The following is an 18,068-nucleotide window of genomic DNA, read 5'->3' on the forward strand; positions in this document are numbered from 1 at the left end:
ATTATATGTGGACAGTATTAAGATGAAATGATAATTAGGGTTGACAATGTTTCCGAAGTCTGTGGTAGAGAAGAATCATCTAATCCGTATCAGACGAGGGTTATGGATGCAACGGGTCCTAAGTTTAATGTAGATGACATGGAGAATCCCTCTAATGCTAAGGCACAAAGGTTTTATGACATGCTAAAGGCAGCAAACAAGTGATTACTGTTAATATTTTTATTGTTTTGTTTGTTTTTACAGGACCAGCTCCGACCTACTTGGGATAGGAAAGCAACCAAAAGATACCATGACATGGTATCCAGCTCAAAGAGGAGCGGGATGCAGCCTCGATCTATCGTAGAGGACACTTGGACCTACTGGATAGACTACTCGAAGAGGCTCGAGGTGAAGGCAGCCGTTGAGACCCACAATAAGAACCGTCTTAGCGAGGTTGCTGGCTCGGGTATAGGCCCTGCTCCTCACACTATTTGATCGAGGTCGGCCATTGACCACTGGCGGGCACTAGTAAGAATGAAAATTATTTACTTTATTTATAAGAATTAATTAAATTTATAATAGATAATAATGATCTTTAATCTAACCATCTTTTTTTGTTTGGGCTAAGGAGTTAGGTCGCGAGCCTACTGTCTTTGAGCTATTCAACTGGTTGCACTGCAAGACTGACAACTAGTTTATTGACAGTAAGTCCCATCATATTGTTGTAAGTTACTTATAACATATTAAAAAAATTCAATTAATATTCCTACTATTTCAATTTAATATGATAATTAATTTTAATTTATGTCTATTACAGGATATTGTTGAGGCACGGGCAGCTACTGCATCTCAGCTCGATGCGAGTTCTTCTAATCTTCCGCTGGTTGACATGTTGCAACTGTCGGATATAGCCGGGCTCGAGGTGCCCACCTTCACCCAGCCCCGCAACTCCAACAACATTGCCTCTAATCGCTCGCAAGAGGCGCTCAGACTCGAGATACGAGCGGAGCTAGATCAGGAGTGCGACGCCCGCATAGCAGATCTCGAGCGGACAATGCAGCACATGGTTCACATGTTTGCTGTTGGCTTCATTCCACCACTTACACCTACTTCAGCCAAAACGTCTGCGACTGCTACCCTAAATCTTCCAGCTCACAACCACAATCAACTTCCTCGTCAATTACCTCATATTAGAGATTTTTTCTATTTATACTTTACTTTATTATTTTTTATATAATATTTTAACTTTGCATTTTTTGTATATAATTATTTTTATTTTTTAATTTCACTTTCTTATTTCTATTTTAGTTTTTAAAATATGCTAATTAATTTAAAAATACTCATTAATTTTTTAAAAAAATTAGTTCATGCATTTAGCAACGGCTATAAATATATATTTTTAAAATATAAAAAAAGCGACGGGTTACCAACGACCCCTAATATTAAAAAAATAAAAAAGCTTACCAATGGATTAACGACGGATATTAAAAATAAATTTACACATTAGCAATAATATAGCCAAGGCCATTTACCGACAGCATACCGATGGATTTTTTCTTGACAATTTCATGACGAAAATATCCGCTGGTAAAATGATGCCATGACGCCTTTCTGCCTACGCCTTTATCGACATTTGACTTTGATTATGGCGACAGCAGTTGTCATCGCCACATATACCAACAAGTAATGTAGGTGTCATTAGAGATGTAGCAATGCCTTTTTTAGCGAGGCTCGTCATCCGTCGGTAAAATATTTTAGCAACGGATTTAGCACATACACCAACGGATTTGTCCGTTGCTAAACATTGTTTATTTTGTAGTACTTGATATGTCATGGAAAATGAGGACTGTTTATTAGGTACTTAATATTAAGACTATACTTGATATTTTTGAAATTAAGATTTCTTATATATGTGGAAAATGAACTCATTAGTTAATATCTTATTTTTAAAATATTAAAAATTATTATTTAATTGTAAAGAATATATTAACTAATGTTTTAATATAATAACTTAAATAAAAACTATTATTTAAGAATATAAAATTAAAGTTAAATTATGTGTTAAAAATAAATGTATATATAAATTTTCTTTATGTGTTAAAAGTTTTTATTCGATATATATATATATATACACTAAAGTATATATTTTTTTTAAAAATTAACTACTGCTTTATTTATATAAATTATGAATACTTATTCATATCATATATGACAAAAAGTAGGTATTAAAACTGTAAAAAGGAAAAAAAAAAAAAAAGAGAGAGTAGGTGTTAGAGTTTTAAAAAGAACAAGAGTAAAAAAAAGAGAATGAAATCAAATGCTGGGTTTGGTACAATTTTACTTTTTTTGCACTTCTTTCACAGGTCAAAAAAAGGCTTGACTGGCCCAAAACAATAGCCATAAAGCTGGCCCAATTAGCGAAGCCGGACAGAGGGTTAAATGGCCCAATAATTCGGCCTCGAATCTACGAAGAAGAAATCTGAAGCAAGTTTCGCACAGCTTTTCCGAAAGAGGGATTATGATATTAAAAGAAAGAATAACAATAAAAATTTTAAAATCTCTTTAAAGATTATAGAAATGACTTTTGGAAGAAATTAGATTTCAAGTGACTCTCAAGAACTGATTTTATTTTAAGGAAAAAAACAAATATAGAATGCTGAATCTTCATTGTAAAATAGTTAATATTCAATATCTAGTAACATTATATTTCAGGTTCCCCAAAAAAAAAAAAAGTTAAAGTAACATCATATTGCCTGTAAATGGTGTGGCATCCTGCAACATCCCGATCAGCCTTCTGGCACAAGGAAGAGGGAGAGAGAGAGAGAGAGAGAGAGAGAGAGTTTAACCTAATCCCATTTATGTATGAAGTACTCTACGTCCGAAAAGGAAAAAATCGAAATATTTAACTCTTTAACTGGAGGTTGAAGTGGAAGCCATCTGGGCCATTAGAGGCACTGACCTTTTTGTTGTTTTAGTTGTTGTCAACACATAACATTTGCTCATAAAGGCGGTAGAGGGATTGTATCAATGCTGGAAACCCACCAACAAAATGAGATGGGACTCTTTGTAATTGACTGCAATGATCTTTTGAAGGGTACAAACTGTGGTAGGATTGGCTTTTCACCGTTGGAGTTCGAACACTGTTGCTTATGCTATTGCTAAAAGAAGTTTAAGATGTAACACAGTCTATAAACACATGGTGGGTGATTGTCCCACCTGAGATGAGATTCAAATGCTTGTAACATATGCCTTAGATCAGCTTTCATCAGTTCTAATTTACTTTCAGAACAAAAAGATAGAAACAGCCCTGATTTATGGCTGAAGGTGGTTTACATACTCTTTCCTTTTAATTGTAATTTTAAAAACAAAAGCTAGGAGCAAGACATTTCTTTTACTTATTACAGGCTCAATGAAGCAGATACTATATATAGATGAATGATAATCATCTTCTTATTCTCAAAAAAATTACATAGTACGGTCTAAGGCTTTCTTTTTCCTGAGAGCAAGTGTTTGTACATATTTTAAATTTTAGATTTATAGTATATTATATAATATCATAACTATAGAAATATACAAGTTGAGTCAACAATGGCTATTGCCAAAGTCCAACTTTAGTACTATATAGCGAGTTTCAAAGCTTGTAAACATTTTGTGAACGCCTATGGTTCTTGAAATCTTACAAGTTTTGAGAATGTAAAATTGCAAAAGAAAAACAAATAAAAGAAAAGATGTCCAAAAGCTGAAGGATGTTGAAAGAGAAAATGAAAGTAAACGGATACATTTCGAGTGCTTTTGTTTATCTTGCAAATAAAACCCTGATAATGGTTGACCAAGTGTTTAATCATATAAACCTAAAAATTAATAATTGTAACCATGTGGTATGCAATAATATATAAGTGTATTCTGTTATATAAATAAGGCATTATAGATCTCATTCACGATTCTCCCAAATCCTTTTCCCATAATTCTCTAATAACCATGATCACAGACATGCCAAGAATTCCGGTTATTTTGGATCTCAGGAATCAAGTGTTTCCTTTAATTATTTACTATACTACTCATATTACAGTTTTCTTTAATGGGAATATCATATATTGTATATCTGTATAAATATAATGTAAAATGATATCGATCTCTTTGCATCTGTCCTTGATTAAAATGAACAATGCAATATTCCCTGCTTGCTTATCAGTTTTTCACATACAAACCCTTGCTTTGTCCCTTCAATGTATATTTATATATATTTTACTGCCATCATCAGCTTGTCGGTCTGTAGGATATAATGCTGCTACTCACTATCTATGTATAGTGTCTATTCTCATTTCCCACCTTAAATTTGTCATCCATTGGTACAACATGCTTGGCTAGATACTAAGCTATACTATAGATGTCCAGAATGATTATTCCCCTACCCCAGTCAACTTCTAATTCTTTTATTCAGGGCAAGAATGTATATATGTAGGGTACTACCATATGTAAGGTTTAATAAAAAAATAAAAATTTACCCCAGAACTATATATTATTTTTGGCTTTAGGGTTTAGGTGAGGATGAATTCTTGCTTACTTTTCTTCAATTTCATGATCTGCTCTCGTCTGCGTCTTGACTGATGCCTTTTTCGCTTCAAGTAATCCCATTACTTGTCTTGGTTACATTTCGGGATCGGTTTTATATTCTTATAATAATAAGTGGGTTGCTATTTTGATGCTTGTTTTTGTACTTCTTAATTCCCCTTCAGTTTCCAACTGTTTTGAGTTCTTACTTTTATTATTTGTCTATTTTTCCTTTAATTGCTTTTAGTACTTTGGTTTACTTGTATTCTTGGCTGAGACCACTTTTTAGCTGAAAGTGAAAGAGAAAGAGAAAGAGAAAAAGAGAAACTTTCAAACCACTTTTGAATATACACAAGTTTAAAAGAAATAGCACCTACTCTTTAAATTATATCAGAATTTAGATATACATATAATCAAGAGTGTATATATAATAATGTATATGACAGAATAATTTTTTTTTCTAATTTAATTAAAATTTTAAATTTAAATCTTTAAATGTAATTATGTTAAATCTTTTGAGATTATATTTTACCATTTCTATATATAAGTATATATATATTTTAGGTGTTACTCCAATAAGAACTATGGGTGAAAATGAGAAATGCAATATTTTGTGCTGGGTTAAACTCACAATATAAATATCACTTGCCAGCCAAAACAAGAATGTAACTATCACCTGGAATGCTTGTGGTTTGGCTCAATATATATTTCAGACAATGGTAAATTCCTTAGTCATTAAAACTATAAAATGTAACTAAAATCTCTTCAAATCAATAAAATGAATGAATGATATAATGATAGATGCGAATGTAAGTGGTGGCAGTAGGTCACATGGATATAGCACAGAAAAGGGTGCAGAGTTTGATACTTTCTCCTGTCAGATGAAAATATATACAGACGTCCCCTTCAAATATCAAACCCCATTCACCATTTGTTCTCTTCTCCTCCCATCTCTTTGGCTTCTTTCCTCTTGGAATGTGTGCTTAGAATCTCTCTTCTTTACTCTCATTATTTTTCTTTTCTAAATTCTTTTTTAATTGTTCATGTACCAACTAGTTAGATTTTGCTCTCTCCCCATCATATGATTCAATACTCTAATTTTTCACCCATAAACATCAAGTCAGCAGCCCTCCTTTTCTTACTAGAACTTTCTCAAAGCAATTCCATGCACTTTTTTATATGCTCCAAAAAACATGATTCCAAAGCACCAACAGCGATTACGATTTAAAAGTGGGTAAGAATTTACATATACAAAAAAGAAAAAGAAAAAAGAAAATATTTTTTTTTCTCTTTTTCGTATTTCATGGCCCATGCTACATGACAGAGCTGGAAACCCACTTTCTGGCACATGTACCTTAAGCATAAGAAATGTTTTTCTATTTCTCTTCTGATCCAACCAACCTAGCAGATTAATATATAGCAAAGTTCAAACAATTTATATAAGTATGGGGAAGAAATTGTTCCATTCATAGAGGTCAAATTTCCCATACTGAATTTTAGTGCCAAATTGATACTGAAAATTAAATTTGTTCACTTCTATACACCAATTAATCTGCAACCAAAACAATAACTCAAATTGGGTAGTGAAAAAAAAAATCCTAGTTTTTCTTTTCTCAATAAAATCTCACCTCACTTTAGCATGTAGGTAGACCATGCACATTTACGGATGTGTGTGCATGTTATAATTAATTGTTGGAGAATTGATGAGTTTGGTTGAGTGAGAATGGTTGGTGCTGCTCAGGCCATGGCCAAAATCCTTGCTGCTCTTCCATTCCATTGAACATGTTGCAGAAGTTTTCTTCTTGAATTAATTGATGATGATGATGATGATTATCAATTTTCAGACATTGGAGGTGATCTGATGATGGTCTTGACGAGGTTTGAAGCAGTTGAGTCATGCTTGTAGGCCTGATAGATGTGGAGAAAAGATGCTTAGTGGTAAGTTGAGAAGATACTGGACTTGTAGCTACTGGAGTTCTTGATATATCTAAGTTATTAGCATCACAACTGTTCTCACTTCCATTGCTCCAAGAACCCTGATCAGTTTCTTTCTTGAGGTTAACGTCATTTGAGTCTCTTCCTTTTAGATCCATTAACTGCAACCAAGAAGGAAACAATCAGATACACTTCATGTTCTTGATATGAAGATGATAGATGATGATGATAAAAAGAACATATATAAAATAAAAATGCAACTGAGTGTGTCAACTAGAAAGCTACTAGAATTAAATTAACTTTTGTTTCTGATGAGGTGCTCCTGACACTGACACTTACAAAGCTGTGATCAACCTAGCTAATCAGGTTATATTAAATTACTTAAAGAAACGCCAACCCTTATTTCTGGTATATGGAAATCTTTAATCAGAAAACTATGTGAAAGACTGAACCTAAAGAAATTTTTAATTGGAATATGACAACCCTTTTCTCTGGGCAATGAGATATATTAGATGCTCAATTGCTATTATATTGTTCGATGACATGCTATACATTTTAATTACAAGTCACTATTATCAGATCAAGAACTGTGCTAATACGGCTTGTTAAAATTCCCAAGGGATATAGAAAAGAGAAGAACTAATAATTCCAGAAAAGTAATGCGTATATTGAAACTCTTAAAGCTCCAACCTAAAATATATGTATCTACACCCTGGAAGAATAAATCAATGGCCAAAAAAGAACTACGATCAGGAAAAGGAAAAACATTATTTGTACTTGTACTAAATTAGTTACAAGAGACGAAGCCTAAGTTACAATATCTAAAAAGAACTCTACATATGCAAAGATAAAAAGAACATAAGAAAACTCGGTGTCTATTTGATTTTGCAATTAATCTAAAACAAGAAGAAAGTTTAAGGCATACATTGACTTTGTTAATTGCACAAAATTGTAGGATAGAAGTCTATATTGTAATTACCTCTGCTTGAAGTTTCTTATTCTGAGTTTGAAGGACCTCATTATCAGCCTTAAGCGCATCAAACTGTTTCTTCAAGACATCATAATCTTTCTCCAACTGCTTAGTCTTCCATCGAGCTCTTCTATTCTGAAACCAGATAGCAATCTGTCTCGGCTGCAAGCCTAAAGCCTTGGCCAGCTGCATTTTTCTCTCAGGTTCAAGCTTGTTGCCCAACTCAAAACTCTTCTCCAGTGCCTTGACCTGCTCCAAGTTAAGCCTCTTCTTCTTCTCCCCTAGTTGCGATCCATCATCCGATAAGTCGTCATCCCCATGCACTCCTTCTTCACACTTTTCCACCCCAGAAAACGACATCGATCTCTTCATCAAGAAATGTCCACCACCTGCATAGAAACCCATCACCACAAACAAATCACTCACATAACCAAAAGAAAAGAAAAAAAAGGATAGATTCAGTTAGAGAGGGGGGGAAGACAGAGACAGACCAGGAAAGAGGTGAGGAGGGCAAGAGGGGAGAGAATTGAGGGAAGAAGGAGAAGGAAGGTGATCATTGTCTTCTTGGGAATGAAACAAGAAACCATGCGGGGGGAATGCCATAAGATTATGATCAGTTGTATGACTAAGTTTAGTTGCATGAAAAATCATAAATTCATCAATATTTTTAAGGATATAGTTGGGGTTCTTTTTCTTCTTTTTTTTTTCTTTTCTAAAGAAAAGAAAATTGTTGAAGCTATGAATTGCTGTCTGACTAAATGGATGAGCGAGTGATTCGAAGATGACAAGTTATAGGGAAGAGGAGAGTGATGGGGCGCAGAGAGACTGAAAGACAGCGATTTTTAGGTTGAGAGAGAGATGGAATGAAAGGTGTACATTGTGTAATATATCACTCTGAGGGAGCTTTCTTGGACCCATCCTCTGATATGGGTCTCTCTCTCTCTCCCTCTGTCTCCTATCACATTCACACAAAGTTGTGTATTTTAAACATAAGCTAATCATTTGACATTTACTTCTAACCCAAATGATAATCATAATAATAATGATAAAATAGCTAGTTATCTAAAAGACGCATAATAATAATAATAATAATAATAATAATAATAATAATAATAATAATAAAATGACTAGTTATCTAAGAATGCATAAATGAGATGATAAATGTTTTTTTCCAATTTAAGCAAGGCTTTGAGTTTGAATCGTAAGTATGGATCTACAATTAAACTCTTAAATGAGTATTCCATTGTACGTAAAGATACTATCCGACACACTTTAAATTAATTTCAGATATATGTATACTAAAAAATGACTCTTTTTTCTCAAAAGGTCAATGAATTAGATAAATATCTAACTTAGTACAAGTCTCAAACTTGTATCTACATGTCTTTTTCTAACAATTAAGAATTTAATGATCATTGCATCTACCTAAAGTAGGGTAGAAGCATACAAAGAAATGGTTGCAAATCAAGTAAAAGGCTACTTAATTTGTTACTCTATTATTTCTTTCAGAAATAAACAATAACCTCTGCAGTTATAAAAATTGACCGTCGATATATATAATATGTTAATGATTAATTTTACTCAATTTAATTTGTGTTAGTTTATACTCTATCAAATGAGTAAAATAACTATTTATATATTTTCAGCCAAAATGAATGCTTTATATATCTATTTTATTATTTTAGAGAAAATATATGTATTACATGTATATATTTATATATTTTTAGAGAGAATTCTAAGTTGTTGATTTTGTGACATGTTTCTTTCTTTGACCTAGAAATTAAGAAAGGAGGGGTAATAACAAAGAAATTATCTTCATATTGCCCTCTCAATGATGTTAAGAGGTCGAGCTCGGTGAATTACCAACAAGTTAGTAAAGAAACCTTCCGTTTCCACCATTGGGACCTTCTGTTTTCTGTAGTGTCCGAGTTGCTTTACTTTTTATTCATGAAAAAAAGCATAGGATCTCCAGGCTAACTATAGAGAAGTGATAAAATCTACTGAATTTGGACACAGAGAGTAAAAATATATTAGTAATTAAATTAGAATCGTAAGAATGAAACGAAATAAATTGTATAAGAGAGAGATGATTATAATCGTTTGAGGAGGCACACAGCCCATGTGTGACGAGGAAACTTGTCAACATGAAAAACCCAGAATCCAAGGAGAAAAATAATGGACAAAATGCTGTATATGTCTCATATATAGTCATTGCTCATTAGTTTTTGTATAAATATAAACATCCATCTGTGGTGGACCTTGCACTTATATTTCATTAATTTATAACTGCTTACTCTGGCATTGGCTGTATATCTTTTGTTGCCTTTCTTTTTCAAAGAGGCCAATGATAAATGTAGTAATTCGTTTCATTAATAATATGCAATCATTTATTAAATATATTTAATTAGGAATTCTAAATATTATTTTATACAGTGACTAAATACGTCCATCATTTTCGTAAATTTTTATTTTATTTTTTATTTTTTGGACTCTAAACATTGTAGGGCTATCAAATTATAATAATCTCATTATTCCTTATCATATGCCTCCGCAGGTGCAGCACGTACCGTTAGAATATATATTTATTTACAAAAGTTTGCAACTGTTATGCCTGTCCTAATGGTATTATTATTCTTTTTTAATTTTTATGTTTCAATTGTTAGGATTGAATCTGAGTTCAACGAGTGCCCAATTCAAAGAGAGAGAGGAAAAGAAAAGAATGCCTTCCATATTATATTAACTAAAGATATTGAACTTATTATGACATTTTCCAATGAATTTAAGCTCGAACTTTTATTAATTCATGAAGTTGCGGGTGTACTGATTCATATATTTTAGAAGCCATGATTTTAAATTAGAATAACTTACATAAATAGTGTCACAATGATTAATTAAATATTTTAATGAAGTGATGATCTGACCCACAAAAGATAATTATATAATTAATAATAATGACTATTTGATATAGTAAATCATCGTACCAATCATTACCTTCTAAATTATGTCGTACTTAGTATATAAAAGTTACATCTGGTAATATTTCCCTCTCGTATATGTAAATATCATTCCAAGTTTCTTTCTTATGCAAGCAATCAACCCAATTAGATTAAGAAGCTCAAGGTTTCAGTGAGTTGATAAATAACAGGAAACCAGATTCCTCATTCCTATACTAAATTTTTTGGAGCATCTTCAGGTTTATTATCCATTACTTTCACAGACAGGACTAAACAAACATTCGATTTTTCTTAAAAACCAAATCATATAAACTTTTAAATTCAACTGAATTACTTATATGATTCAATTTTCAATTTCGGTTCGGTTTTGGTGGCAATCACCATTATCAGCTTTAAAAGGAGCACTTGGGTTGGGTTGGGTTGGGAGGGAGAAACGTATGATTGCAAGTGTCAATTTATCCATCGATTAATCATCCTTTTTATTTTTGCTTTTAAAAATTCTAAGTTTTCTAGTGTCAATTGTATCAAGGGAATTTTGGGAGACCCACCACCCAATATATTTATTTATTTATTTAAAAATATTGTGATGGTGGTGGAAGAGGACAATGTACTGCTTTAGCCTGGCCTACAACAAGCTGCTCACATGCATTGTTATTGGAAGATTAGAGGGTACACACACACATACACACCTTTGGGTGGATCCATGTTATTCCCTGTTGCTCTCTTCCTCTTATATTTATTTCTATTTCTATTTCCATTTACAATCAAAAGCTATTCTGAATCTTCTCCACATGCACCTCTGTTCCCATGTGCTTTGCTTCTTCACATTTCACATCTCTCTCTCTCTCTACTCTCAACCCTCAATCTTCTTCTTCTTCTTCTTCTTCTTCTTCTTCTTTCTGCTCTTTCCATTCCTCCCTCCCCACTCAGATAATCCTTTAATACATACCTATTACACTTGTAATCTCATTTATCTTTTACCATCTAACTAATAAAAATAATATTTTTTTCAAATCATCTTTTATTTTGAATATAGACTTCCAAAGTTTATTGACCACATAAAAGGTTTTTAGAATGGTTAAGCTATTATAAACTTAAAATTAAATTATATACTAATAAATGTGAACTTTTCTTTTATTACGATAAATTTTGCTAAAAGAGAAAATTTACAGCAAGGAAACTTTTCTTTCACACTAATATAATATACGTAGTGCATAATTCACCCTCATTTGACGCAATATAATTGCAAACAAGTGATAAGATTCACTAAATTAGTGACTCAAACGTATATTAAAAATCTTCCATTTTTCAATTTCAAACAATCATATTAAAAACTCTGATTTTATTTAATAAATAAATCTTATGTGATTTTTAAATGATGAACTTTATAGTGCTATAAGTCACCTTTTTCATTAATACTGCCCATTTATATATGTGTGATAATTGTTTTTCATTTTTAGATTTTTTTTAGTGTATATATATTTAGATAATCTAGAGCGTGTCAGACGAAATCTTTATGAATAGTAAAATACTATTTTAAGAGTTTTAATATAACTGTATATTTGAAGTTTGAACTCGATATCTTATTAAGTTTTTATGTGGTTTTTTTTTTTTTTTTTTTTATGAATAGATAATAGTAATTTAGGATAGTGGTAATTTCATTCAATAAGAAATGTAAAGTAGAATTTAGGCTTTCAAGTTCATACTCTTTTGTTTCTTGACCTAGCTAACCATCTGTATTAACAATTTGTGCTTTTCTCTATAAGATCTTGAAGATTCTTGTACGTTTTAAGCTGAACATCGAATTGGATGTCTTGGGAATAACACTTTGCAGCCTGAATTTGCCAAAAGATGAAACTTTCTTTCATATTCTAATTAAGGTCCTTTACATGTCAGTAGAGGTTATTCCAAATCAGCCATTTGAGGTTGGATGGAATTGAAACAAATTAACAAGTTCATGGACGAAATTGATAGGCCTTGTGTAAAGTGAAGGATGTGTCCGTATAAAGATTGACCAAGTTCAAGACATATGAGATCGTTAAATCAAAAACTAAACAATTTTCCTTTAAATGAGTTTAATTAGTAATATTTATCCTTTTCCAGTCCTCAATTTTCTTTATATGATAATTTAATATTTTTCTATTCATAGAAAGTTCAATGAACTATGAATTACACGCTATAAAATAATTAACTTTTAAAGTCAAATGAGTTTAAATGGGATCCAATTCATATTATTAGACTTTATGGGATCTAATTATCTATAATTAACTGCTGAGTTAGACCTTGTGTACAAGTTGAGCCACTAATTCCCATTCGATGCCCGCCTAGTTTTCTATGCCATCCCTTTTTAGGGCCAAATTATTGTCAAAATCTTGTTTCCATTGAACGATATAGAATTACAAAGATGGCTCATAAAGTGATTTTATATCCTGAAAGATGCTGGCTAGATCAGATATATAATTATATTTTTCTTGATACTATTTCCATTATTTCCTTTTAAACTATAGAAATATTGATTATCTTTAAGTGAAATAGATTCTGAACACTGGCTAGCTAATCTGATTCCAACCCATGTTCCTAAATAGATTTAAGTTCTCTTCCATGTTGGGTGGTTGGGACTAAAGACCTTAAGGAATGGTAGCTAGGCAGGTAGAATAAGGATATTCATGTATTTTTAGGAGAAGATAGCCTTATTAATATTCTTTATTCAATTTACTATTTATACTTTTGCTTTGGGTTGATAATATTCTCATGTGAAAGGAGGAAAAAACCAACCATTTATATACTATATAGAAACTTCTTTCTTTTAAAAATAAAAAATAAAAAGCTATGATATTCGTATCCTTTGATTCTTCTCCTTTCACAATCATTATTACATAATTTTGTATGTAGCAATAAGATTCTTGTAATAAAATAAGTGGTTGATTGGAAGTTGGCCATCGAATTGATTTAAGTAATGTTAACGGTGACTTGAATTGTAAGTAAAGTCACCCGATGTTAGGACATTCTATACATAATTATATACCAATGGATAATGGATAATTTTCATGCAATCTAAAGGTAAACGTGTAAGAAATCTCAAGAAAGATCAATGAAGAAACTTTTTGAAAAATGACTTATGTATTTCTGAGTTCTAACTTTTACATGGATTAATCATTCTATCAAATTATATTTTGTTTTTAATATTTTTTTACTATTATGATCTAAGAGGGAGAACTCGAAGGAGTACAGTAATGTCTTCTTTTTTCTTTAACACTAATATAATAATCTCAGAAAGAGTACAATTACATAGTCTAAAAACAAAACAAAACAAAAAAGGAGAGAAAGAGTACAATTACATGAGTAAAAACATTTCTAATATACTTTTTATATATATTAGATTCTTTATTTTCAAGAATTGTTTCATAAAATACATTTTTATGAATTCTTCATTTTTTAAATGTAGAATAAAAAATTACTCTCTATTTTAAATTAATAAATGTATTATGAATTTTCACATACTCTCATGATTGCATTTTTTTAACTCTTTTCTTACATGTAAAAAAAATTAAAAATAAAATTATTAATAATCAAAAGAATTAAGTAAAATAAAAGAGCAAAACTTAAAGTGCGCATTGAGTAAAAAAAAAATTATTTTTTCATATTTTAATGTTTTTAAAATATTTTAATTATAAAAATAATATCTTTTGAAATAAGAATCACTTTTTAACTAGGAGATATATGTAATGTTCAAATTCGGATGAAGTTGGGCCCGAATGTCTCTTGAGTCCCAAATTGGGCCATTTTTGCAGTAAACCGAGTGGATTTGCAGTTCTTCTTCTGCAAAGTCTAAAAGTTGCATGTATCGGAACATATCAAAGTTCAAATCAAAACCAAAGCCCAAATTCTATATTTATATTATATTTGAAAAATCTCACAGATACGTAAAATAGTGCACATTTATCAAAAATATTGTGTTTTAAAACTTATTACAAAATTATCGAAATTCTTAAAAATAATATCAAAAATACCTAAAACTTTAAAACAAAGCGTAAAACATAAAAATAAATAATAAATTAATGCAAATCCTCTAAATCAAAGAAAAAATAAATAGATTAACAAAACTCTACATTTAAAATCAATTTTAAAGCAAAAGTTGATAATTATATTCAAAAAATATAAAAAAATGTAATTTTAAAATAAAATAATAAATCTTATAAAATTACTTTATTTTTCTTCAAATTTATATTTATTTTGGTTGATTTCTAATCAACATTGATGAAATCGACACATTTACAGGAGTTTAGAGGATGATTAATCAATCCTAATTGATTTTAAAGATCAAATCTGAAAAAGAAAAAATAAAAACCTTACTTTTATATATAAAAGAGAAATGCCTTAAAAATAGAAAAGAGAAAGCATGTCATATATATATATATGTCACATATGACATGCTTGTAAAAATAAAAATTATTTTTCATATTTTTTAGTCTTCTATCATTCTCAATTTTTTTTGTTTATTCTTTAGTTTTTCTTATTCCGATTTCTCTTATTCATTTATACCTTTATCTCATTTTTTTCTTTAAAAGTAAAGAGCCATTCTCAATTTTTATTTAGAAGATGACTCATTCCACCATTTCTTTTAATTTAAAGAAATATCACACATAACATGTATGTAAAAAAAAATATTATTTCTCCTTTTTCTTTGTCGCACACTACCAATCACTAACAACTTAATTTTTTTTCTTTAATAAATTTCAAAATATTTAATTCTCTCTTCCATTTCTCTTCAATTGATGTTTGATTTCAATCAAATATTTTTTCTAGCTACTTAATTATAAAACTATTTATTATAACTATTGTTAATATTTTCAATACCATATTTAAGAAATATTTACTGATTAAAATGGACTTCAATAAACATCATTTAAATTGGTCTTATATAGAAAAAAATATAATATTTTTTATTAATTTTTTAAATAATTTATTTTCTAATAAAAAAATAATTATTAATTATTAATTTTTTATTAGTATATTTACATTCAATTTTTATTATTTGAATATTTTTAGGAGAAATTATAATATATTAGAGGATTAATATATAAAAAAAATAAAAAGAATACCATAAAAGAGAAAGTAAAAGACCGTAAAAAGAAAAAGAAAAAACACGTTACCGTAAAACAGAAAAACATTTAAAGAAATCCATATGACATGAAATTTTCTCTATTAAAAAAGAAGAAATGTCTCGAGACAATCGTAGAGAAGCAGAGTATAAATAGAAATGAAGTAATGCCCCCAGATCCACATACAAGTAAGTGAGATTGGGCCAACTCCCAATTAGAGGTGGAATGCAATCAAACAACCCCAATCCTTCGTTTGTTCAACCAACAATCACATATTCTCATGCCCCCAACGCTCAAACTCAAAATTACTCATCAATATTTATTTTCATCCCACCTTTTAATTATTTACTTTATTTTTTATTGGATTACCCTCAATGTCATATTTTGTTAAACAAATTTAATTTATATTAATAAATTAAAATATTATAAAAATATATATTAAAAATTGAATTAACAAAATCGCACTGAGGTCCAAAAAAATATAAAAAGAACTAAAACTAGTTAGAGCCTTAGTACTTATTAATTATATATATATATATATATTTATCTTTTAATGTTTAAAGAAGAAGATATAAATTTAATTTTTCATTTAAAAATCAGATAAGCTAAATAATAAAATAATTATTATAAACGAAAAACATAAGTTAATGGAGACCAATGAACTTAAAATAGAAGCAATAGTACCAGAAAAACATTCCACCCAAAACCCCACTAACACACAATCTTAAGACTAACAAAAACAAAACTGGTCAAACATTGTTGTGTTTATATGTCCTTAATTCAATCCACCTTATTTAATTAACATTGTCTTAGACCATGCCTGTACAAATTATTATTTGGGTTTTGCTATTTTTAAATCTCCTTTCCCCCCTAGGTTTGGAGTTAGAGTGGCATGCATATTATAGACAAATGTATCTTTCATCGTTTTATAAAATTATATTAATTAATTTAAAGTTGTGCAGTAGTGTGTATATAAAATAATTTTATTTTTATTTTTATTGTAAGTGTACATCATATTATATAGTTCGTGACTTATTCATCTCCGAATAATTAAAAGAAAAAAACTTACGATTGATTATGAAACAAAAAATTGCTAATTATCACTTTAAAAAAAAATTAATCTATCTTAATAATAAGTCTTTTTTCTTTATCGGTTTTAACTTGTTGTCTCCAATTTAGAGCTTTAAGTCCCCTTCTATGAGATCTGCATTTTTGGGGTTTTAATTTTCTCGCCCGCTTGTGTTGTGTTCGAGTCTTTTGAGGATGGAATGAAATTCATGTTAGGAAGAGAAAATTAGAAGAATAACTCTATTAAATTTAATTGGCTTGTTTGACAAAGTTATATCATGAAACTGCATCTCCATGCCATGGAATAATTGGTTAGACACAGGCATATGATACTACCAGATAAATAAATAAAAATAATAATTTTATATTTAGTTTCATTAAATTATAAAATATTATTTTATTTATTTCAATCAAATAATTTTAATTATATATTTAATTTAATTACCATCACAATTAAAAATTTTGGCACGTCATAGAAATAGAATAAAAAAATAATATAACTAAAAGTAAATGATTTATAATTAGAAAATAAAAATGAATAACCATGATACTCCATCTACAAATCAAGATTAGACACAGGCAAATTAGGATTAAAAGCACTAATACTTAAAATCTGTAATTTGTTTTAGTAAGCAAATTGAGTTGCCTCCCTAAGCAGTTGCACTTGCAGCCATTATTAGCAAGTGATGGAATCCATAAAAAAGGAAAAAAGAAAAACACAATGGGGTTAGTGGTGCTGTATACTATAAAGAGGAAGAGAGGAAGCACGAGCTATCACGTGCACATGGTTAAATCATACATTACCATGTAATTATTGCTAAACCAATCCCTACGCACCCATCCATGTGGTTTTCCTTGCTGTAAAATCATCAATTCCTTTTGGATTCAAGGACTAATCATTGTTAATATTTTTCACCGTCTACACAAAATTCGGACCTTTTTTTAATCACATAATTTAACTGATTATAAACTACATAATATTTATTTATTTATAATTTATTCCGTATAAAAATAAGGAATTTATTTAAAATAATAATAGGCTGAAAAAACAAATTAAGCTACTATCTGTTATAACTTGTAGCTTAAACTTTGATGATTCCTTTTTTTTGAGCTTTCAAATATGATAATTCACTATTCGTTTAATAAACAAATCCAATGGCTTGAAATAATTACCCTAAATAACAAAGAGCAACTAATTGCGTCATCCGCAAGTAAGATTGGTTCCCATTACAGAAATTATAGTAATTTTGTGGAAATTGCATTATAATAGAGATGGACTTCAATATTTTGAATAATAAGAACAACTTCGAGTCAGCTTATGCATCAATTGAAAATAAAATATTAATTTTAATAAGAAAATAATTAGATATTGACAACTAATCAATTTAGAAATATATGAAAAACTATGTAATAGTCAAACAAGAAAAAAGGGTTGGGTAAAAATAAAATAGAAAGTTCGGAAGGATGTCCCACCCCACCTATCAACCGGCGACATACTTCTCAGCCACA

The 18,068-nt window shown here is 29.9% G+C and overlaps 1 protein-coding gene across 1 annotated transcript; it reads right to left on the reverse strand.

Moving 5' to 3' along the window:
* Positions 1 to 5,798: 5,798 nt before the first annotated feature.
* On the reverse strand, positions 5,799 to 8,321 carry LOC8276052 (homeobox-leucine zipper protein ATHB-20). Its single transcript, XM_002517451.4, has 3 exons — positions 7,927 to 8,321; positions 7,445 to 7,824; positions 5,799 to 6,626 (listed from the first exon to the last, which is right to left on the reverse strand). The coding sequence occupies exons 1-3, from the start codon at positions 8,084 to 8,086 to the stop codon at positions 6,216 to 6,218; spliced, it is 951 nt and encodes a 316-aa protein (XP_002517497.3). The 5' UTR covers positions 8,087 to 8,321; the 3' UTR covers positions 5,799 to 6,215.
* Between the last annotated feature and the right edge of the window lie 9,747 nt (positions 8,322 to 18,068).

Source organism: Ricinus communis, chromosome 5 (assembly GCF_019578655.1).
Source record: "Ricinus communis isolate WT05 ecotype wild-type chromosome 5, ASM1957865v1, whole genome shotgun sequence".
Classification (NCBI taxonomy): Eukaryota; Viridiplantae; Streptophyta; class Magnoliopsida; order Malpighiales; family Euphorbiaceae; genus Ricinus; species Ricinus communis.

Excerpts from the sequence above, each read along its gene's own strand:
- LOC8276052 (XM_002517451.4), bottom strand. The coding sequence starts at position 8,086 with ATGATTTTTCATGCAACTAAACTTAGTCATACAACTGATCATAATCTT. Across the intron at positions 7,825-7,926 it reads CCCTCCTCACCTCTTTCCTG|GTGGTGGACATTTCTTGATG; the intron begins GTCTGTCTCTGT and ends GTTTCTATGCAG. Across the intron at positions 6,627-7,444 it reads ATAAGAAACTTCAAGCAGAG|TTAATGGATCTAAAAGGAAG; the intron begins GTAATTACAATA and ends TCTTGGTTGCAG.